Below are 25315 nucleotides of genomic sequence, written 5' to 3'. Positions count from 1 at the left end.
TTTATAAGGGGTGGGAAAAGGCATTTGCCCTTTTACTACAATCAGTCTGCAAATAACGTATGATTACTGTGCATAACATATAGCTACACCCGCACAAAGACCAGTTAAGCCTCCAGTTCAGCTGAAGTGCACATTTAATTTACAGCGTGTTGCATTGCATTTCGTTGCTGAAATCAACAGGAATGAAAATATCCTGAAATGCAAAACATTTCCTATGCATATGAGCAGCAAGTGCATCTCTTTTGCCTCTAAATTAAGGACACCAAGGGAAAGACCTAATTAAGACTTACTGTAATTCAGACCCCCCTGTATATCAGTGGTCCATGGAGAGATGGTACCTAAGAAATCTCATTACACCCTCCCACAAAGTTCAGTAGATCAGAGAGAAGACGAGATGCTGTGCTCCCTGAGTCTGTCGGCTACAGGTTTTCACCTTCCGCCCCGGCTGTGGCCTCGGTGCACATTCCTTCCACAAGGAGGGGGACCCGAATACAGTTGAACACTATCACAGTGGTGGCAGACTTAGAGTGACTTTTCAGCTTTGCTCAGGATCTAGCCCTTTGGCCTGCCAATGACCTTGGGATTAAAAGTATTTCCAAACAGAGCTGCTCTGCTGGCTATGTGCGTGTTGGGCTGAGGGATCCCCCACGTCCCTGGCATGCTGTCATTGGTGGGTGTAGGCATCCTCCCTACATCAGCTTTGCTACCTCCAAGTTGGGGGGCAGGATTAGGCCTGTAAAAGGCACAACTCTCTCGCTGATTGCAAGGCATAATTGCAGTCTGTCTCTCCACCAGTTCCTTTACAGGTACCCCTGAGTGCTTTTGGGAGTAGTGTGTAAGGGGGCAGGCTCAGCAGAAGAAAATCAGTACCAACTCTGACAGCTCAGGCTGTCTGCAGTGCCTGGTTACACAGCTGTGCTGCAGAGGCTGCTCAGGGTGAGGATTTTTAGGCTGTTTGGTCGTATAGCCAGTGAGTAACGCAGCACAGGCAGGGAAAGGTTGGAGATGTCATTCAGATTCATACCTTCTGCATTTGCAACTTTAAAATGTCCATACAAAGGCTGCTTCGATGGAAGGAGGAACAGCCTCCCTGGGCTGTGTTTGGGAGACAAAGCACTGCCAGCACTGGCAGCGAGAGGCTCCTGCCCAGCCCCATGGCTAGAGGCTGTGCCCTGGTGCCAGGGTTCCTCCTGCTCAGTCATGGGGCTCATCCAGAGGTGCCCGCATGTGCATCCAAGACGTGGACTGATATTTGCACAGAAAAAAACTTCAGAGACAAGACAAGCACAAGATCTCCAGGGTCTGGGAGCAGGAAGGTTTCCAGCCTGACAAGGCTGCCCCATACATTTGTTTTTTACTGGCCACAGTTAACAAACCCTTCAGTGTCTTTATGAACAATAAATCAGCTGCAGTTAATAAATTCAGCACTACTGAGAAATAAGATGTAATTCATGTCCTGAGCGGCACAGTAAAGCCTCGAGCTGACATAACTCTGCGGGTCTGCAGAGTCACTCCGGCGCAGAAAGCATCCTTCGTCAAGCATCCTCCTGTGCTCCGTCCTCACCTGCACACAAGCAAACACCTTGCTGCAGCACCACATCCAGGACAGGAGTCACTGCTATGCGAAGAAAATGTTGGGAATGCTGCAGCTGTTAAAGGCAATTGTGTCGAAATAATCTCTGAAGAACCAGCTACCTTTTCTGATATGAGATCTCGTGATAATTGGAGGCTGTATCAAGGGCAGGCGTCTCATTACAGCAGTGAAAGAAATATTCAAAGAACTCTTTTGACAGCTGTTATTTAAATAAAGACGGAAAAGCCCCCTTTTAAGGTATATTAAAGTATAAAGCCAATGCTTATGACATAACACCTTCATATTTGAAAGAGACAGCCTTATGAAGGCTGTAGTAATTTCCAACAATTTTTAGTCTCCCCTGGACACACACAATAGATCAAAATAAACAACACTATAATAATATTCATTCCAAGTTTTCAATGTCTTTAAATGTTAATTTTCACAGTGTTGTAATGAGATAGGTAAGTGCTGGTGTCTCCATTTTACACCCAAGTGACCTGAAGCTAATATGTAGTTAGAACCTGGTCTAATGTGTAATAAAGACAATTTATCTATGGTGTATCTTCAGCTTCATTTATCCCTAAATTCAGCAAAACACTTGCTCACCTTTATGCATATGCTTAAAACCATCTTAATATTTTTAAGCAGTTAAGAATGCGTTTATGTTCCATATAATTAGGATCTTAAATACTTTATTGAATCAAGGAGGACTGAAAGAGGTGATTAAGGTTATCTTGCAGGTGAGTGCCAAGAATTTATTCTCACTGTTGAAGGTACACAGCTTCTTAGAGGAACAGACTGACCATAAATCAGAAGTGTCATAAAAAACAAGAATACTAAATGTGGCGCGTGTTCCTGAGTGCTGAATCATGCCAAGTCTACAGCAACACATACATTTACTTTCCCTAAATTAGAAAACTAATTACAAATAATGCTTCATTATTTGAAACATGGTTTGCTATGTGAAGGTCTTCTTTTCTTTTGAAAAAAACCAACAAACAACACAAGAAAAACAAGAACCCCCAGAATTTTGTAAGCAACTCTGATCTGGCAGCAAGAGAATACAACATGAAAAACAGACACAAGGACATAAATGCTACATAAAAATGAAAAAGGCTTAGTACATACTTGGCCCATTTTAGAGGTACCAACTACTCAGGAAGGCAAGTGAGGGAAATTCCCATCACCCATTTAAAAAACTCCATTCCCTGTTGATGATGTGGACCCACAGCACAACTCCTTGGGTATTTCAGGAAGTTTGAACTAAAACACACGTGCACAAAGTAATTAGGTCTTGGGGCAAAATCAGGTCTTAGGGCCTAAAGCAGAGCCAAACGCTAGTCCTGAGCCTCGCAGGTCAATCCAGGCCATGCAGTTGGGCAGCCATTCTTTCATGGGACAGTCTGTGAAGACATGATAAACAGACCTGTGGGATCTGCCCAAACTTTTCCAGAAGGACTTGAGCCAGAAGCAGCACCCAGGTATTTGCAGCAGCTGCCATCCCCAGGCAGACTGAGAGCACATGCTTAGTGTGCATGTACTGCACACGACAGTTTTGGGGAGAAAAATAAGGTGTAAGACATGCCATTGAATGGGATTTCCAGAGCTGCAGAAAGAAAGAGGAAGATGTGCCTCCCAGGACCCTTACACCAGTGAGAGACAGTGAACCGCCCAGCCCAGGGAAGACATGCAGCCCAGGAAATACAGCAACACACATAACCCAATGCTTGCCGCAACTGGGGCATCCAAAGCCTCTCCCCTCCATGCCGTTCTCCTCCTCCCCAACCACTCCTCCTCAGCTCCTTGCCTATAAATAAAACATTTCATTACCAAGTGATGAAAATTAAAATAAGGCAGGTGAGTCACCCTCCCTGATACTACTCCGCTCTTTCATCTACCTCATCCTCTTCCTCAACCCATTTGCAGTCCTGAAAGCTGAACAAAATTCATAAGGATGGAAGTCAAAGCGGGGATGGAGCTACCTGCATCCCTGTGGGGAACAGGGCAAAGACAGCTGCATTTTGATCTGTATGGAGTTGAGAACTGCACTGCTGCACAGATTTTAACCAGGAGATTTTATGCACTTCCAATAGCACTTTTCACCCCCAGATGCAGAGCAATTGCTGGAGGAGCCTAACAGGAGCCATTGCGCCTAGTTTACACAAGTGGGAATGAAGGATGGTATATCAATATGAATTTTTTTTAGATGACTGGTTGTGGGCTGTGATGAAATGGCCACTTTGTCAAGCTTCATGAGAATTACAGGAACAGAAGGATCCAAGAAGAAATCTGGTATGTTTACATCCCTCTCTGAAAAATCTGGTTGCACTCACAAAACCTCAGGGAATGGGGCGAGCCTTCACCAAATGATCTCCATCACCTTCACTCACACCAGTATGTCAGAGGTTTTGAAAGACCAAGTTGGGAGCAGAGAAAAAATAAATTCAATTATTTAAATCAGGAAGGACTACAGTGTCAATAATAGAATTGGCATAAAGATATACTCTTCCAAAGTGAGCCTAAATCTGGCCTCAGTGGGCTAAATCTGAGCAAGATTGCCTGGCACTTGAGGACATATTTCCAAACAGCTGCTTAGGCTCCCCTGTGGCATATGCTTAGGTCAATGAGTCCACCCTATCAAGACTCTTTCCGCAGCAACTTGAAAAATCAGGTTTTGGAACTTGCCTTTACAGTGCACATGGCCTTGAGAAGTACATTGCCATGGATGCTTAGGGAGGGGGAGCTCTTGCTAAAGCAATACTTGGAGCAGGGTGGGAAGGCCACAAAGAGCAGCCGAGCCAGTTGCCTTGGGGAACCTGCTGCATTTGGTTGTGCTCTGACATCCCTGAAAAGCATCAGTGCCAAACCCAAGCAGTGCAGACATACACATCCATACCCACCAGCGTGAACCACAGGGCTCTCAAGCTGCCTGAAAACCATCAAAACCCTCTTTCATGTTGAAGTACAAAGCTACCAGTAACTCACCCTCTCCAGTAACTGGAGAGAAACAATAAACTGAGATTTACAGGTGAAGTGTTATCAGTACAAACCCAGGCTTATGGTAGGAGTACCTCACTGCAGGGGGTTGGTGGGTTAGTTCACAGTGAGAGCATGTGGGTATACAGCACATGTTTTCAATCTCAACCTCTACAAATCATGTGAATTAGAAAAGTTTTTTTTAAAATGTCTTTACTAAAAACACTGAGCCTAGATAGTCTGTCCTCATCATGGAGCAGCAAGAGCCAGCACCACTTATGGTCTTGTGCAATATGTCCACAACCATCAGAGCATGCAGTGTGCCCGGGATTTGGTATCTCACTGCTCCTTGGCAGACAGAGGCTGCTCCTCAACTTATCTCCTTCATCCAAGCAGCTTCTAGTCCCTCCTTCCCACCTCGCCTTGCTGGCACATGCCACATGGGTGCCATTCAGTCCCATGATCATAGGACTTTCATGCCACTGAGCCACCCCAGGGGATCTCAACCAGCCCCTGGCTGCTGCTCCAGAAGCATGGTGTTGCCATGGACATGTCACATTTGTAATGCCATCTCCTGTGGAACTGGCCACCTCTCCTTTGGGCAGCTGGATCCCACCTGTGACCTGTCTTTGGAGGCAGCTGGAAATGGGCCAGGACTGCCAGGGATGTCCTGACTGCTGTGGCCAGTCTGAAGGCAAAGAGCATGCTGGCGTATCAGCAGCCAGGGCTCACTGGCAGTTCTTTCAACCTCAGCTACAAGGATGTAGGGCCATACCACTGCTGACTGTAAATCACCCTGCAGACATCCACCAATACACAAGGCTGCATAAAACTTCCCAGATCCTGAAACAGGAATCACCATTTGAATGAGCTCCTACCCTTTTTCCCCTCCTTTTCCCCCTAAACACACCTGCACCAAGGAAGTACTGTCCATTCTTACGTTTTGCCATTTCTCTAAAGGAAACCATATGTATTTATCCTGGGGAATGCCTGGGAGCGCGTGCAGTATTTTTTGAAATAATTCTTTTCAAGGAATTTAAATCACTGTTGATCTATAAAAATAAATAACACAATCTGTGACCAGATGGTGTGTTGGGTGACATGGGGCTCTCTTCACCAACATGCAACTGTTGGTGCTCACCAGCATTTCAGGACTGCTTCAATCTCCAGTCCTTGCAAGAGAGCTGCCTTCAAGATCCTCTCAACCTGAACCAAATTCATCTTTGGGAAGAAGAGAAACTCTCCATTGGAGGGAAACATTTTCGGCAAAACCCACGGGCCAAGTATAAAAGCAAGAGAAATTGCTTTGTCTCTGCCCAGAAGCTACTGGGGTCAATTTCATTGTAGCTCTGAAGGAGGAAAAGCAGGCATGGGATCTGCAGCTCCTTATTGCCCTCACTTTGCTTGAGAAATCTCTGAGCCTTCTACTCCTTGTGGGAATTTTTTTTCTGCAGTCCAAATCATTGCCGATTTTGGTTGATCTGAAGAACGGGGAGTTAAATCCATTGCTTTTCATCATTCAGAAACCACTCACAAGGTTTTGACACAAGGCCAGTTTGGCTCAAAGCCAGGCCCACGGCCAGCTTGAAAGTATTCCTGAGCCTTTCAACAATCCCTGGCTGGTTTTCAAACTTAAAACAAAAGCTAAGTTCAGGGAAAGTTTGCAAATTTTTAGGTTGTATAAGAAAACTTCTGTACTGTTCGTGATAAATTTCCCACCATTTATTTTCAGTTATTTTCATGACGGGAGAATCTCTCAATCTCCAAACGGTGCTCTTGCCTCAAAGAGCATAACCATGTTTTTTACTAAAAGGACTGGCCTGAGAGGTGTGGAGGAAGATACAGAATGTGTGAAGAAACTACCTGGAAAGCATACCATGCAGTTCCCTCTTGTTTGGATGCATTGTTCCTTGTCTGAAGTGTCCCCAGGTGCCCCACTGTATAGGGAGTGTGGTAAGTTTGTGGCAGTGTTGTAAGTTGCTGGAGTTAGGTATGTCCCGCTGGGTCCATTCCTACAGCCTAGGAACATGCAGGAATCCCCCCTCTCTGAGCAGGAGAATTAAAGAGTTTTCTGAAATACTTGACAGTTTTAGATACTCAGCAATATGACAGACCTCTTATTCAGCAACTTAAGAATATTTAGTCACACAGAGAGAACAGGGAAATTATTTACTTTTCCCGGTGAAGGAAGCAGGAGCTGTAGCTGTCTAGGTAACGTGGAAGAGAAATACAGGTGCTGCAGCCACAAACAGAAAAGGAGACTGCATGCGCACGACAGCACTGGTTGGGATGCTGCTCTGTCTGCCATGGTCAGCTCAGAAGACACACAACCACGTAACAGTTACTTTATTAAACAGGGAAAACAAAATGGGAAATGTTTAAAACACATTACTACTCTTATGATATTGCTAATTTGACAGTCTGTCGATCCATAGCTGGCAAATACCAAAAAAGGTCTGTATTGCTCACTTTATCTCCACCTTGCCACAGTTTGACACATGCAAACAAACATGTCTAAAGCCCTTTGCAGAGGATTCCAAAAGCCAAAAATTATTTTCATTGCTTCTCTTTTTCCTTTTCTTTCATTCTGTTTTTCTTGTTCTCTTTCTTTTTCTCTTTTTTTCTATTCTACATTCTATAAGACTGAATACACAGATCAGGTTAAGCCTGAAGAAGCCCTCATTACACATAAGCAGTATCACAGTCATTCAGCTTAATGAGGATTTACACAATTTAAGAGACCACCCCTCTTTGTTCTGTATACTAAGATTTGGCATGGCCATGTTTTCATCCATCAATGAACAACAAAACCTCACAAGATCCTTTCCTCCTCCTTCATGTCATTACACTGTTGAGGCAACCTGGAGACCCCAATCCTGCCCCTCTTCACACACACATACCTTGCACCTAGAACGGCCTTACATTACAAGCCATCTGCCTCTCTCTCCAGTAAAAAGTCACGTTTCACAACCTACCACTCAGATCAGCGAATGAGCAGCACATCAGCAGATTAGCTGCCTGCCCAAAGCTACAAAACAGCAAAATATTTCCCACATCAGCCGATGGGCATTTTACTACTGAACTCAGGAGCATCAAGCAGACAGAAAAGCACCAGGGAAACATCCATGTTGAGAGCGCACACATGCACAGATGCACACTGAGACACTGAAAAAAACACACAGATGGGTATAAGTGGAATAATACACGTAGTCACACAGGCTGTTGGTTCTGGCCAGCTACTCTTTGTGCTGATTGACTGGAAGGGATTAGAAAGAACTCAGCCCCAAAACACAGCTCCTAATGCTCCTGCAGCTATTGCATAACCGAGACCGATTCCCGTCCCAAACCTTGACCCTCAACTTACTCAAAACAATTTTAATGCTGTCAGGCTGCATAATGGAAACATCTGCTTCCCAGTGAAGAGGAATCTAGACGGGATCCATCAGCTTCCCCAGAGCTAGGTTATTTGGTTATTTGGTTTCTCTGATGGGCTGCAAGTGTCACCAAGAAGGAAATAAAGTCATTTTTCCCCAAACATTTCTACCAGGAGCTACTGGAAGCTGAAACCTTCTGGGGCTCATTAATAGATATACACCTGCTGTTAATACACCCACTAAAGAAAGGAACCCTAAACCAAGGGAAATCAAATACATCCCAAAAGTAAACCTGCAGACTCCAGGTAAACTAAATGCACCTTAAGTTAAATACATCTAAAAAGGCAAAAGGAGGAAAACACAACAACTGAAAAGTCCACGATTAAATGAACGTGTCTCAGAAGCAAGCAAAAAAATATACTAACACTTCAGAATAGGCACTCCATTAAAAGCTACATGTTGAAATAACATAAGGGGCCATGCAGGAATTCCAGGTGCATGGGGAATAGCTGAAGTAACTCCTTTGAGATCTGTACTCCAGATGTGTACAGGTGTACAACAAATGAGGAGAGAGCCCCATCAAGTCAGGTGTCCTCCAACATTTGACTGAAATCTGGGTGTCCTGTGCCTAGCAAACTGCAAAGAGCTTTAGGGAACTTGGCTGGGTCCTGCATCCCCCCTCCCCCACATCAGCAAAAATGATTATTTGCAAAGGCCGCAATTGCTTATTTTCTGTTTTCCTATACGTGCTCACTAACTCGTTAGTAATGTTTCCAAGCAGCCAGGCTGGGAGAAGAACCCGGGAAGGGACAGGGATGAGACAACCAGAAGATGCTGCTGCCGGGGCCCCTTTGTTGAGCATCCCTGGGTACCCCTCGCCTTTTACCTGGGGATGCAGTCGCCATGGTAACGGGCGGGTGTTCCCTGGTGGAGCCGAAAACCAGCTGTTCCCGCTGCTGAGCCCCATCTCCATCCCGCAGTGGAGCCCCAGCTGCATACTGGTCCACCCCATCCGCAGCCCAGTGCACCCCAGTGCCTGCCTGCAGCAGGTCCTGAGGGTCTGGTGGGGCTGTCATGCTGCCTGCAAGGCGGACGCCGGTCTCTGGCTCTCAGGCTGCAGCGGGAGCCACCAAAAAAGCTGCGGTGGCCACGGAGGGCTCGATGGTGCTGCGGCCGTGCTGGAGTCTGGCTGCGGGGACTCGGAGCTGCTGCTGCTGCTGTTGCTGTATCTCCACTAGCGCTTATTACGCAGGTGAAAATGGCTTGTTAGTTGGAGCTTTCCAGCCCTTGCGTCACCCTGTGGCTGGCATATCACAGGGCAGGAATCTGCCAGCCTGGCTGCTGCTTTCCCCCGTTTAACTGCTTCAGCAGGGTAGGCATCAGCTTGTGTGTATAAGGGAAGAAATGCCTCCTTACAGGCAGGCACACGCCTCCCTCTCCTCTCCTGCGGTCCCCCACACAGCGCACATCCCCCTCCTCTGCATCCCCCCCTCTCTAGAGCATCCCACTGAGCGCCGCAGCCTAGGCACAGCAATGCACCCGCCATGGGAACGCCGCTGGTTCCTCCTGCACCTCCAGACTTCGTGGAGAGGGAAAGACAGCCCACAGCAAAGCACATCCTAAAAGCTTCCCATTCCCCTCTCTCTCTCCCAGCCCCCCGACGCAGCGGAAGAAGCCGCACTCTGCTCCCAGCACCTGGGTTTGTTTACCCAGTTGGCTCCTTTCTGTTTGCAGCCATGCCACAGAGATGATCACAGCTTATTGCATCTAAATGACACTTGTCAAAATAAACTCACAGCAGGTGTCTGTGTGCCTTTTTTTTCTTTCCTTTTTTTTGGTGTGCCATTGTATTTGCTTGCTAACAGAAACAGCGTGAACTCTCAGAGATCCTTGCTGTTAGTGAGAGCAGTGGTGGCACGACATATAGCAAAGATGGAAGTACAGGGCAGGATCTGTGACACTTCCAAGGTGCACTGGGAACCAGTATCCTTGCCAACCTTTCACAGAAGAGGAAACGGAGTCCGGTAAATGGTATGGGACCATTCCCGCATTACATGGAGCTCCAGCACCAGCAGGTCAAAGTAAGAAATTTACTGTCTTGCGGAAGGACCGCTCTCTTGGGATGTGACAAGTCAAGCTACAAAGTGGAGAGTAATTGCCCCAGCCAGGAGACTTCACCCCCATCTGGCTCTTTGCCTGTTGCAGCAACGGATCTCTATCTGTGATCTTTATGTCACAGCATCCCTAGGCATGCTTCAGACCCTCTCCAGCTCCAGCATGCTTATGCTTGCGTTTGAACAATTAATACGTTTCTACTCTCTCCGGTTAAAGGGGGAGGAAATTCAGATAAGCCCACAATGCAAGATGAAGAACCTCAGAAGTAGCCTCCAGCATTTCCATTTGTGTTATCTCCCAGGAAATTGCCATGCTTATCCTCACTCCAGTCCAGGATCTATTTCTGGGAGTCATCCTGCTGCTGCTTGAGTCCATGCTGTTCAGTGACAGCTCCTCATGGCCCTTCAAAAATGGGATCCCCAGCACGGTGAGGTGGAGCAGGGAGAGGGTGTCCTTTTGGAGGTCTGCAGCCAAAGCTGCCAGTGTGAGCCACATGCTCAAGATCAGTCAAATCACACTGGAAGTGAAGTGACTGCTGTGAACTCAGATAAACTCCACTGCCTCAAGCTCTAAGTAGCAAGGGCTATTTTAAAGAATAGGAAGTTATTCTGGTTGGGGTTGCATGGTACAATTCTATTGTGGAGATACTGTAGGCTAAAGCCAGCAAGATTTGTCTTTAAAAAGAGAAATCACATAAAAAAACACTTCAGAAGTAGCTATAAACCAAGTGTGCTGTCTTCTGTCTGCCCTGTAAGCTCTTATGTCTTGTGGGACAGCTTCTACAAACATGATTCATGACATACCATCATCAACTGCACTTGTACGCACAAGGTCCCATGGACTCTGAAGGTTCTGCCTGCCCTGACAGCCACGCTTGAAAACCCATGGTATAGGTTCTCGAGTTAGTACTTGAGGCAAATCTCAACAGACAGCGTGCATCTAACCACCAATAACTTCTTTCTTGTTTTGAGCCCTCTAGTGTGATTAATTACTGAAAAACAGTGACATCAAACCCACTTCTCCCTTTCCTATGCTTTGCACCCTATTTCAAGATCAGCAATTATTATACAGATCATTTTACTTTCAGGGTAACATATGCTCTAACACAGCAAGCAAGACCATCTGGACTAGAACAAGAAATCTACTCCAAACCACTTGGCTGAAATATGGCTATCCAGCGGGTAAAGGATACCGGTGAATCTCCTGTTTAGCCACTGCTTTGTTAAAACAATTACAGAGTTAAGTGTCATACAACATAGTCTACCAAATTGAGCTCTACTTGTGAGTTACTTCCAGGTAACCCATACTGCAAAGACACCTGAGGTAGATAGGCAGAAAATTTATCTTTGATATCAGCATCAAGTTTTCTGATTGAGGGTACTGCTATGGAAAAAGCTGCTTGAACCATGCAGCTCCACCTAACCCCTTGTTGTGAACACTGACTCTCCTGTAACTCACACATAAAGCATTTATTAATTAAGCATTATTTAACATCTTCATGGAACGATGGTGAAAATATGCCCCTCCAGTGTGCTCAACCTGCCTTATATGCACAGGGTCATCATATTTTCTTTATTTGTTTATGTCAAAATAGGACGGTGTTTGCTGTAGTTCAGTAGCATATGATTTTAGTCATCATGTTTGTATTGACAAATCCCCCACCTAAAGTTGACCTCAAAGCAAAGCTGACCTAATTCGTGGTTTCCCCTTTGACATATACCATGTCACACATTGTATAGTTTCTGATTATGACTCCAGCAAGACTATAGTGACTTCAAAGTTACATTAATGATGTTAATGATATACAGTATGTTTTCAAAAATATGTCTTCCCATAGATGTTAATGCATGTCCTTGTTCAGACTCCCCAGTTTTCTTTTCTGTTCATCACTCTCTGGGGCAGCCCTATGATACTATTTGTGTGGGTCTGTAATGGACTAGAGGGCTCAGGAGAAGGCCTGTAAGACCACCAAGCCCCTGACAGCTTTGCTGTGTGAGCAATATGTGATCACAAAGGTCTTCTGATAATGCAGCAGCATCAGAATGTGTGCACATATGCTAGGAATGATTCATTTCTACAGACCAAAAAGGTTATCATGATCTGAGGGTTGCTGGTGTGAACACAGACAGTTTTACTATAGTAAAAGACTTAGAGGAAAGAGTATGGACTGTGTGCTCTGCTTATTGAAGAAAAATGGGGACAATCAGGGACAAGTATATAAATAAAGAAAAAACATGGTTTTGCTTCAGGGATCCCAATTGTAGAGCAACCCAGGGCTTTATTTCACCAGTTCCTGTACAGTCCCCAGGTGACCTGGAACAGTCTCATGCAATACAATCAGACTTGCTCATCACCACATAATATCGGGTGGGAAACTAGAGGTCTAATTTCTAACCTTGGACACAAATCCTGGGCTCCCACTGACCATCACAGGTGTGGTACATACATTTCTGATAGCAAAGCTTTGGTTTGCCAAGATGAATGAAAAAAAACCCAAACCACCAGGAACAGCAGGACAGGTGCTCAGAAAGCTTGATCAATCCATTTTGCAAGCTTGTACAGAAAACTTTGAACTTGGCACAACCTGGGCTGTCATGTTTAACGTTAAGTCACTAGAGATTTTACAGGCTTTTTTAAGATCTCTGCAGGAAGATCCGGCTGTATGAAGATTTAATCAAATGTGTGCTTAAGAGAGGTGTGAATTTAAGTAATAGGACAAAGGAACAAAGATGATTTCTCTGTTTTCAATGAACTTACAAAAGCTCCTAGTAGTTTGTATTGTATTGTGTTGAAAACTGACTTGCGCAGGGCTCATCTGTCTCTGCTCATTGGTATTTAATTCTTTCTTTCTTCCCTTTGGACATTCTAAGCATATGAATGTATGAAGTCTGAAAACATATACATACAAATTGCTTCTCTTTCCATTATAGCCCTTTGTGCTCTGCAGCTGACGTATGCTGCTGGGCCAAAGTGACTTTGAACCTCGAGGGGATTTTTGGTCTCAGATGTAACATTACCAGCAAAGAGCATAGGACCTGGCAGGGTATATCAACTGATTCAGCAACAAAAAAAAATCATCTCCTCTTCCTTGAGGATTTATTCTTGAGATTTTAGAATAAATTAATTGCAATAGGAAAAAGTAAAGCAGAAAAAGAAAAGAGGCTTCTGACATAAATAGGAAAACAAAGATAAGTAAAACAACCTCTCCCTACCCCATAGCAAAGACTCCATCACTGTAGCAGCTACGGTCTGGTTTTCAATTCACCACTTTGCACTGCAGGCCACCTGGTTTCCACACGTGTCTCATACCCTCTCCCCTAAACAGGCAAACCTCTGGGAGTGTGTGACGGCACTGTCCTGGCCAGCATGCATGAATTTCCTTCTACTGCATGCAGTCAGATCTCATTTGCACACAGACAGGAAGAAACCCCAGAAGCCATTCTGTGGGGTAAACCAGGCACAGGCCTGCCCTACAAGGCACAGAGAGTCATGACTCTCAAGGCAAGGCTGGAGTCCTGGTAAGAATAATGACTTCTCCTGGGCAAGCCAAACTACTCAAAACTGTGACTACAGAGAAGCAAATGGCCTGAGAGAAAAGTGGACACATGGTGGTGGCTCTCCCCACAGCAAAGGCCATCTGTCATCTTTCAGTCCACCAAAGAGCTCTTGCACAGTGGTCCTTCTGCGGGAGCCCCTTGGACCTTCCCCCTCTTCATGTCCACAAGTTCTGGCAATGAGCCAGGCAACCTTTCTAAGGTCCTTTTCATCTACTCTTCTCACTGCTACAATTGCCAAGGCTAAAGCTTCAGGCCTGTCTGGAAATAGGTACCCCAACCTCCTGCAGAGCTTCAAGGCATCATCCACCTCCTCGCTTCCCCCACAGCACTCCTGGGACCCACCAGATGGGTTACAGAGCAGTTCCAGCACTGCTTTGTAACCTGGAGTAAGTTTCTGCATCAGCCAGTGGGTCTTAGATCCAATTTTGCTCCTGAAAGCACAAGTATCCCAGTGCCAGGAAAGAAACAGCAAAACTCGTTAAGCCCAGAAAAGAGAATTTTGAGTATGGGTGTGATAACAGCCTCCCCAGACAAACAGCTGTGTAGGGTGTGCTCTCCTTTGTAATGAACGGCTGCAGAGATGAGACAGGTACTCTTGTCCAAGACTGCAGCTCTGAAAATGATCTCCTGGATAGGGCCATCTCTTACCACGTGCTGTAAAATGAGGAGATTGGTTCATCTGGGGCCTGTAGTAAGTGCAATTTCAAAAATATTAGAGTCTAAATAGTAGCATTTTTACTGCATATTGTGTAATTTAAACTTCCTTCACTTTCAAAGCTCATAGCCACATTCTTTAGCAGCCAGTTCATTGCTCTGAGGTCTGCCTGGCTATAGTCATGCTATGACAGTAAATAAAGTCCCTGCCTGGCCCTTTAATTCCCACATCATGTGAGAGCTTTCAGCATCTCTAGCTTTCCAGTTGTAATGAAATGTGATTAAAGGTGGTGCCTTCCCCGGGTAAGCCTGACTGACTGCTCTGTCCTTCCTCCCCTCCACATCAACAGCCATTCTAGGAGCAGTGAGGATTACCTCTGTCTCTCTGAAAAGGGAGTTTTACAAGGAAATGCAGTGACAGGAGTTTAAACAGCAAAACTGTTGACCACGTGAGCAGGCACAGCCATGGGATGTGCATGTATCAGGTGTCAGAGAGGAGAAAACCCACCAGGCCTCTGATGAACACAGCCCTTCTTCCCAGCTTCAACCTTTTTGTATAGAAGGAGAGCTGAGCAGAGTAGACAGGTGAGTAGGTGGAAGCTCTGCCTATGGAAGATACATTCAGTAGTGGCCTAGTTTCAGCAGTGCTTGGTAGCTGAATTGCCATCCAAGTGCTATGTCTGAAAGGCTCTGCATTCACCTCTAGAATATACGTCTATTGAAATTACTCCCTATCCTGGAGGACACTGGAGGAGGAGTCTGCATCTGAATGCATGATCTTAGTTAGGGATATTATTTGCAAGTACGTCCTCCATGCAGCAGCAGGATCTCTGTGTGCTATTGCGAGTGTTGTTCACAAGCATCTCCAGAACAGTAATCTTTTTCTCTTTTTACAGTGCTCATCCTGGGAGCCCAGCCCAGGGTTATTAAAAGAAAAAGCATTAGAATTTGTCCTATCAGAGATTCCCAGCTGCACAGAACAGGACTTCCTTTTCAAGCCCTGGCAGAGCAGTTTCAGGGACCAGTCATCACTGAGAAATATATTCAGACTGATACCGATGTGTCTGGTGCTATTTAATTTCACTGCTAATGATCCAGCTGAAGAGAAAGTATCCAAAAGACAGCCTATGTGAGCTCTGAACAGATCATATGGTGGCCAGAAGTTTACATAGGCAATGGTGTTGATACTGGTAAAACAGCAAAAGTAAACCAAAAATAACTACAATAAAAATATTTGCTTTTTAAAAGATTTGCTTTTGGGAGAACCTGAAGAAAGTGAGACAAAGGTCTAACCAGAATTGCTTCCATCATAGGACAGTTCAGTTGGTATCCAAAAGGTACAGCCAGCTTCCAGAGAAGCAAAACCAGTTTTCGTTATGAATTCTCATTCCCTTGCATTACACCAGAAGGTATTTGTGCACTGTGCGCTTACACAGCTCCACAGCAAGTCCATTAGAGGTTAGCATTTGAGTCGTGATTTATGCTGATACAGTACACGCATTTTTCAGACTCTGAGTGTTCATTATGTACCGTTTGCATGTCTCTGGAAACTCATAGATGCTAAAGATTACAGCTTGCATGCTGGAGGAAACAGAAATATGCTTTCATTTAGGGTTTGGCATGGCACAGAGGGTATCAAAGAATCAGCCTATGGAGATAAGACCTGCAATCACTTCTAAAACACACAAAAGATTACACATTTTAGTGTAACTGAGAGGCACATCCACCATCCCTAAGACCCAGAACTGCTGCAATATGCAAATATTGACAAAACTACCAAAACTACGGTGAAAGGGAACATATTCTTGATAGAGACAATGCTTTGTGCCCAGAGGTACCTCTAAGCAATTGTCACCTGGAGGTAATCAGCAATGTTCCTAATAGTCACTATGAGGACATCTACATATACGCCATTGGTTCATTTAAAGATACAATGCTAATAGGTATTATTAGCTAGATCTCTATAGCTAATAGAGATCAAGTTTAATGTAAAAGGTCTGAGGACAGATAAATCTGTATGTGATAAAACTGAACATTGCAATAGCTGCCTCAGTGTAACCTGATAGCTGGGACTTATATTCCCCTAATGAGCAACATACTCGTCTTTTTTTCCATTTTTTATAGCACAGACCTAATTTTCTTGCTTTGTATACAAATGAGAACCAAGGACATCTTTAGAGCAGCCACTGGGGCAAATCCATAAATCAAAATCAGGTTCAGAAGTCCCCATTTCTAATTATTCATTTAAATATGTCTTATGAGAAGAAGTTATCTGAGCCAGAGGCCATTGCCTGTTCATTAGGTGGCTCATACCCAGTCAACACTGAGCATGGCTACTCTATCTCAAAATAGATAGCAAATAACAGATGGGTCTAGTTGTTCTCTTGAGCTGGCTCAATCTGCGTAAAGGTTAGGTGTTATGATACTGAATAGTTAGGCTATAATACTGAATTTAATCCTTTGCCAGTCAGTGCCCGCATATCTCATCTATGATATGAGAACTATAATGGTCTGCAGTGCAAAGTTAAACACAACTCTGAGGTGCTTGAGTGCTAGAGACCCACAGACGGCTGAGTCAGGCAGGGATTGCATTTTGCCAGCATGAAGCCAAGCTAGAGTTGTTCCAAGACCTTTAATCTATTTTTTATTGAATTAATGAAATTCACTCCAGTTAACAGAAGTGCTGTAGAACCAGGCTCTACTTTATATTTGCAATTAATCCCATTGACTTCAAATAAGCTGTTTTTGTATAATATTTGCAGGGTTGGGATTTGTTTTTGCATTTAATTGATATATCATTTAGCACTGGATATCAGCACTTCAAAGGGAACATTATTGCTTTACATTTCAAAATCACTTTGTAGGTCATTCTGTATATCACATTATTCAAATTGGAGAGAACAACCTGCAAATTCTTACCAGCTCTACTCATCTGTGGCTTTATTTTTTGAATTAAATGTTTGCAATGAACACAAGCCTACATTCCCCAAACTCTAGCTGATGTCAGTGCTGAAAAAGCAAAACCAGGCAGGATTAATCCCTGATATAAATAACCCCTAAAATCATCATTTTTATTCTGCATTTTGCAGTGGAGTGGTAGATAAATAAATAAGTCTGATTACTTGTTTTTATAATTTGTGGCACGTTCTTTTCTTAATGTAACTTAACTTTTGCAAAAATCAAAACCTGAACTGAAAACAGGGCTCTGTTCGTTTCCTGTGAACAGCCCCATTGTATAATTAAAGTCATATCCTGCCAAAAAAAAGTGAAATCAGATCCAGGGCCCTCTGCTGGATTGTGAAGAAAATGTTACCTTCCTCAAAATGCTGAGATTAATTATTGCCTTCGAAAGTTCATAGTATGCATCAACATACAACTTTTGGCCATCATCATTAGGTTTAAGAAAATAGAATTACAGGTTACAACTAATCTCCATGACAACAAAGTGGGTTTTGCCACTCACAAGCAACATTACAGGGATGGTTTCCCAGAGTAAGGCATAAAAAAATCTATCCTTATTGTGACCAAGAACGAAAAAACAATGTCCCATTCAATGCAATTTTCTTATCTGAATTCTTATCAACTCATTACAGCTGAACATGGTAGAGAAATAGATAAGAAAACAGAATAGATAAGAACAGTGAAAGATACTGCAAGAGGAAATGAGCTTTTGCCCTTCACACAGCTTGGGGAGTTAGGGAGAAAAATTGAAGCAAGTGAAACAAGTTTAATATTTTCTATGCTTTACACCTGGAAATTTTATCAACCCTTCCTAAGGATTGCCCTGCCTTTAAGTGGTGAAAAGACCACATGTTCACATAATCCTGTCCTTTACACTGGTCAGCTAGGGCTTTGTGAGCTCTAGGACCTCAATCAACAAAGCAAACTGGAGATACGGGCTAGCAAAGGGGAAAAAAAAAAGTGAGATAACTGGGCTCCCAGGACAGCATGAGAAAAGCGAACTCCAAATGGAAGGAGGAATGTAATGCTAATAAAAGCATTTCAGGTCAGCATTGCCTCTGTTCAGCTGTTAGTAGAACAGATTTCACAAGACCATTCTGGACAAAATTAACCTGGAAAACACAAATGATTCCTCCCTGACATATACACAATTCTTGCGATACTCCCAAAGAGGCTTCTGAAAAAGGGGGGAATCCTGGCAACTCTGACTCTCCAGCCAGGGGTGAGAAATCAAAATGAGATGAACACACAGTAAGTGACCACATGATTCAATATAGAGTTGAAAACATACAAGCTATGAAGGGGCTTCTTGAGGTTTGACTTGTGGAAACAGGGAGGAATCATTTGTGATTCCGTCTTTTTCTGACTTCTCAGAACTTTCTCAGCTTCTTCTACTTGCAGCTGTACTAAGCTACTAGCTTAACTGCCTTTGTGCTTATTAATGGTGGATACATGTTTTTTTCCTGCATCTTTAAACTTTCACTATTTTATATGAAATAAGTTTTGAAATAGTTTTGGTTAATGTGATAACTTTGTGAAAGTTAAACATTTTAAATGACACTATCTCAAAATAGTGGTTTGGATTCTGGATTTGCATTTCCTTCTCCCAGCTGAAGCAGTTCAGCAGAATCAGTAGGAGATAATTCATGATTCTGAAGCTGTATTTTATTGGTGAAAGTATTGCTGACAAGGTTTTGTCCAGCTCTGGTATTCTCAGTATTGAAAGTTTGATCAAGTGAGTTAATGAAAAAGAAATGTGAGAGCTTCAAGTCTTTTTTATTGTAATTATTCATCCATCAGTCTTGGACAGAGCCTGGAATTTCAATGCTTTTAGCAATTTGATTGTATATTGAGAATAAAGGGTAACTGCTTGACATCTGTTGTGTATGTGGGTGTGGTCAGATACTAAAAGCCCTCAGTGCGTATTTATTTAATCAAGGAATGCAAATGTGAAGGGGGTAGATTAAAAGATCTCTCTGAGGACAATGAAATTACCTTTTACTGATATGCATGGGAACAAGTGTCAAAATGTAAAGAATCAAAACTTTAGTTTGAATTAAAATCAGAAAATTCATTTGGAGAGCTTAATTTCCCAAATACATTTTACTATGGCTTATTTTCCATTAAAATAGACAATGAAGTTAGAACTGCTTCATTCTCTGTTAAAGATCTGTTCTAGTTCACTAACAACACTACTGTGAAGCTATTTCCTGTTGGCGTAATAATGGCACTCTCTAAAACTTGTGTTGTGCCTAGTGCCACAGTGATACACTACAAAGGATCCAGTCTGTTATTTCAAAGATGCACTAAAGCTAAGCACCAGTGACTGTTCTTGTAAGAGCAAAGCATTTTGACCTGTTCTTCCATCCTACTGTGTCTTCCATGTTCCAGTCTCCATATAATCACTTTCACCATTGATCTGGAAAATAACGTTCCAGCAGCTCTAAACACAAAACCCAGTGCTATGTTTGTCATTCAGATGACAGACGACCCTCCTATGTGCCTGAGAAAGAGGAGAGGGGATCATTGAGCATTTCCAACATCATATTTTCCCAAAGTGAAACACAAGATTAGATGGCAGCTTAATATTCAAAAAAAAGTCATCTTCACAGAGAAAAAGTAAGCTGTTTAAAGATAAAACTAAAATTAGAAGCTAATTTTGTAGTCTGCACTGGCCAATCCTTATACCTAAGGTCTAATCTTTTAAGTGCTGACTTCCATGGTTAGTATCTTATTATGTGAACTTTCCTGAAGCCACCTGGTCTCAAAATCCAAGATTCTTTCATAACACTTTAAACCACACAGCTGGAAACACTGGTTCTGAAGCTCCTCTTGAAACGTATACCTCCCTGCCGGCTTCTCTCTAAGATGTAGACCCTGCTCATATCAACAATGTAAAAACCTGACACCACTTGCCTGCAAGCTGAGGTGATGAGGTAGGAGTCCCCAGTCCAACAGCCATGACTTTTGGTCACTATTTCCTCCTATTCAGCATCTACCAAAGAGAATCCCTCTCCCTGTGTATCATATCTCTGTCAGTGGGCTCCAGGGTTTGCACCTTTGCACCTTTCACCTGCACTGTAACATGACTCATGATGAAGACAGACCAATTAAGATTGCCTTGTTCATTACACTAGCCACTGCAGGGCACATCTTGAAACTACCTGGATTACTGCTTTATTCAGTCTTATTTTAGACAACCCAAATGATGAGTCATCCATGAGTTCCTTTGAGTAAATATTGCATAACCACTTCACTCCCAGGAAGTTTCTCAAGAAAGTACTTCTCACTCTGCCCTTCAAATGTTTATGTTCTCAAATCTACCTTCATCTTATAATACAGAGTTGCTTAAAATACAAAAACATAAGGGACTTCCTGGCTTGTCAGGCACAGTCCTTTTCTATTTCAGGCAACAATATCATATAAACTGTTCACTGTCATTTAAAAATAAGGTAGAGTGTTCTATCCCTTTTATTTCTACTGGAAAGTGGTTCCAAAAATTCACTTCTCTTAGGATTAGACAAATTCTTCTAATTTCCAGACTAAATTTATTCATGGCCAGTTTACAGCCATTTGCTCTTTTGCCAACAGTGTACTTTAGCTTAAACAACTCCTCCCCCTCCCTGGTGTTTTCTTTGCTGATGTATTCATAGCTTCCCAAAAGTCACTCCCTATTTCATTTTGCTGCAGGTTTTAAAATCTGTGTACATTGTTATGGGGTTTTTTTATCAATAGCTGCAGTGTTGTAGATGTGATTTTATTGCAGTTATATCAAAAGAGACTTCATGACATAATGCCTCTGTATATGCAGATCAAATTTACCATCCCCCATTTCCATTTCAATGTATCACTGTCATTTCATTTTCCTGCTATTGGTCACTTAACCTCTGCTTTTCTATATACCAAATAACATTTCTACCTGACACTGAGAACAGGAATATGGGGAGGAGGAGGGGCAGGGCAATTCCCAGATGTATCAGCTTACAAGAGAGAGCTCATTTTTTAAAGCTAATTTCCAAACTCAATTTCCTGGCTGCTCTTTTTTTTTCCCCAATTGGAACAGGAATCCCCAATTCCTGTTCCAGAGCTGGATCATTTACGTATTTTAGAATTGTGCCTTTAAGCTCTCTTTTAGATAACAGAAATCCATTCATGAAGAGTAGCTCTAACACAGATTTTTTCAACCTAGCTCAACTGACTAACTATTGTCGCTGTGCACTCTGACAGCCATTCCAGGAGCACATCACCATTAATTAGAACTGTAACTCTAGTCTGCTGTGTGCCTCAGACAACTGCCCACACTAGCCTAGAAGTGTCTTCAAAAACTTTTCCAGCACGCATCAAGGAAAACAAACTCTATGGCTCATGTAGCCAGGAGCTAATTAAAACTCCTCCCCATTTTGCCAGGTGCCGAGCATTAAGACAAGACATGGCTAATCTGTCCAACACTCCCAGGAGTCAAAGAGGGTTGTAAAGTCTGTTCAGCCAGGAGCTATGCTACTGGGAGTTTTAGCTGATCCAATGGCTTGGTTATAAAAACTAGAGACAGGTAAAGGGAAAGGAGAAAGGAAATAAAGTAAGAATTATAAAAAGCTATAATGGGTCAAGCCAAAGGATTGCTCAGGATCCTGTCTCTGAGAGGGTCCAGTTGCAGCTGAATAGAGAAAGTGCACACAGAGAGGGCAACCAGGAGCGAAAATCACTCACTTTCACAAGGAGTGAAAATCATCCGCCCTCCTTCCTCAATATATCCTTGCAAATTTCCTGCAATCTTTGCTGAAAGATTTCCCGAGTCAGATATTGAAACCATATCCTTCTGTTTAACAACCTTTGATGGAGGTATATCCATAAATTTGTCTAATTGCATTTTTAATTCATTTATGCTTTCAGCTTCCATGACATCCTGTAGCAATGAGTTCCACAATTTAATTATAGTCTGCTTGAAGAAATACTTCCTTTTGTTTGTTCTGAACCTGCCTGGCAGTTTCATGATGTGCTTGTATAGTAAGAAATAATGGCTATTGTTCCCTATTTACATCTTCATGACACCTGTGTGGTATATATTTTTATATATAAATATTTATTTTATATATATTTCATATACCTCTGTGATTTAGTCATCTGCTTTCCAGGGGAAGCACTTCTATTTAGACTACCCTCATATGGAAATTATTCCATACTGCTGGTCATTAAGTACTCTTCCCTGAGCATTTTCTAGTCATATTTTTTAAATTTTTGCGAATGAGGAACTGGGAAGAGGCCAAACTGCTTGTACAATGTAAGGTGTGGGTACCCTAGGGATTTGCTGCTGCAGTGTGATGTTTTATTGTCTCCCCCTTCAGTGGTTTCAAACTTTTTGCTGCTTTTTTCATTGCTCCCAAACAGGGAACTGATATTTTCATTGACTCTGAGATCTTTTTTCCTGAGATGTGATAGATAATTTAGAGCTCACTGCTGCATATCTGTAGTCACAGCTGTTTCTCCTCATGTGCAGCAGTTCGCAGTTATTGCCATGGAGTTTCATCTACTGTTTCACCACCCAGTTACTCAAATTTTATGAGGTCCCTTTTGCAACTATTTGCAGACAGCTTTTGTTTTTACTAACCTGACTAATTCTGCATGATTTGTAATCCTTGTCACATCATTGTTCTCTGTTTTCCACATTGTTTATGAGTAGCAGCATATAGCAGCACACAGCAGCACACGTCCTCCCTGAACATTACTGGGAGGATCCATGCATTGAACGCTATGCCCCCTGTGACCCCTCTTTTCAGACATCGTTTCCCACTCTCCTGCCTCCCCCCATTTCCCTCCCTCACACCCAGCTTGATAATTCTTCTCACAGCACTAAATCTATGCTCCATAACTTTGCTGTGACAGAGATAATTTTATCTGTTTGTGTCCTCTGGTTTTGGAGACTCTGCTGTTTATGAAGCATGGTGGCATCAGCCTGCTTCAGACCCTGACTTTCCAGCAACAGAAATATCCCTCTGTATATGCCGCAGCCATTGCTCCTGCACAGTAAGGACTGCGTACTGTGTAGACAGACCACATCACACATGCACAGCAAACAAGGATACACATCACACAAACCCTAAACCTAGGTATGCATGAAGCATCTCTGTCTGCTAACTTGACCCTTGTTGCATTCATCTTTCTCTGGTGGCATGGTGAGCGACAGAACTCCTTTTGCCCAAAAGGCTGAAGATCACCTCTCACCAATTCTATCTAGTGATACTCGGGTCCTATGGGAGAGGCTGGAGATTAGGGTTTGCAGCTTTTCAGGCAGGTCCCAACAGCTGGAGAGGCTGCCTTGATTTTTTACAACTGTCTTAACAGAATTTTGGCCCATGTCCTCCTCTTCTGGTGAAAGAGTAGGCAGAGAGGCAACAGGATCTAACCCACATAACCATCTTTTGAATCCAGCTGCAACCCCAGAAGACTGGAGACTAAGAATGGTGTGTAAACTAATGCTAAAAGAAGCTGTTGCTTTCTGCCTGGCATCCACCCAACTTGGACCTCTGCTATCTCCTTTGGTGACTGAAAGTCTAGAGGCATTAGAAAGGGACAGACAGAAGAAATTGGTTTTGCCAAGTGTCTTGCCAGTGCCAAAGCTCACTGCAGTCAGTGAGCAGTGACTTTTTTAACCACTGAACCTGAATTTAGGGGCATGTTGCACACTGCTGCTTCTTCATCCACACATCGCCAATTTCTGATTTGTCTCTCACACCATAATCTCATAAATAATCCTCAGGGACACGTCATGCAGGCAGATTAATTTTGCCATAACTTTAACTGGGACAGATCAAGACAGTGTGGACTGTGCTTGGTGTTTCCTCTCACAGGATGTATCTGTGCAGGCAAATCAGCATGCCCATTCCTTCCCCTGCAGCAGAAGCAGCATTCATCTGCATATTTGTGTGATTTCTGTAACTGATTTGATTTAGGCAGTACTATATTACACTTTCAGTAATACTTGTCAAAAGAGTAAGCTGAGATTTCTTTGTTTTATTGGAAAGCTGAAGACTTCACTTGATCAATGGCCAGTTTCATTATACGATCTCATACAGGTGTTACCACTCTGCCAGTGACAGTCCCCCCACCTAAATCCCCTTGAATTAAGCTTTGAGAGATATCTTTTTCAAATAAATATTCCATCAAATACAAGGCAGATTTTGGATTCCCTCTTTCCATTACATTTTGTAATTCTGTTATAAAAGTAATCAAGTCTGCCTTGCAAGAGAGAATCAGTCTAGCCTGATGCTAGTCCAATATTCAGAGTTTCATTATCATTGCCAAATTTAACATCTTTCTCATTCTTCCCTCTCTATTTTGTTCAGTATTTCCCTAGAAATGTGAGGTAGTTTTGGAAGAGAAAAGCTGCTGCCTGAGCCTGTCTTTATTACCTCTGTAGCAGCACAGTTGTAGATCTGTCACATGTCGAGAAGCTGCTGGGGTGTGGGGGTAGCCTTCTTAATGCATCCTTTGTGGTTGACCAGTAAAAAAGCCAAGTAACAGTAACAAATTAATTAACCTCTGTCTTCTGCTTTTGTAGTCTTGAGGCTCAGAGCTTGTCTTTCAAACATGCTAAGACAGTTCTTAAAGTTTTATTCACTACATGCTACCACCAGTATAGTACAGTACCATACACTTCCTCTGTGGCTTCATTCGTTGATGTCATGAGTCAGTGAACATTTTAGCATCCCATTATCTTTAAATATCTGAGTGTTTCTGAAGTCAGACTTGATGTAAAATTTAGTACAAGTTTGGCCCTGAACTAGCATTTCAGCCACCTTCATATTGTTTCCTATTGTTTACAAACATCTTGTTTCCAATTGCATCATAAAAATTGGGAAGAAATGACTTGCCAGCATGGCTTTGAATTTTTAGAAGTACATGTGTCATGCTTTGGGCTGTGAACAGCAGAGTGTTAGGTCTCAATTTCTTCCAGCACAACTATTTATCACACCTATCTTTTTCCTCCAAATTCACAGAGATATGACACAAACAACTACTCGTATATATTTCCCAGGAAATTATCTTGTCCTCATAGCCAATTTAATCTAACTAGTTAAATTATTTTTTATATTTTTCTCTAGATC

General features: G+C 43.0%; 1 protein-coding gene across 1 annotated transcript in view; it reads right to left on the bottom strand.

Moving 5' to 3' along the window:
• The window catches only part of RTN1 (reticulon 1), a 116688-nt gene extending 107574 nt beyond the window's left edge, over nt 1–9114 (bottom strand). Inside the window, exon 1 of the mRNA XM_054199532.1 lies at nt 8813–9114. Coding sequence (XP_054055507.1) covers nt 8813–9002 — 190 coding nt within the window. The 5' untranslated portion in view covers nt 9003–9114. The remainder of the gene's footprint in view (nt 1–8812) is intronic.
• Nucleotides 9115–25315: the final 16201 nt, after the last annotated feature.

Source organism: Rissa tridactyla, chromosome 4 (genome assembly GCF_028500815.1).
Source record: "Rissa tridactyla isolate bRisTri1 chromosome 4, bRisTri1.patW.cur.20221130, whole genome shotgun sequence".
NCBI classification, from domain to species: Eukaryota; Metazoa; Chordata; class Aves; order Charadriiformes; family Laridae; genus Rissa; species Rissa tridactyla.
Note: the sequence above shows the minus strand (reverse complement) of the source record. Positions and strands in the feature narration are given on the sequence as shown.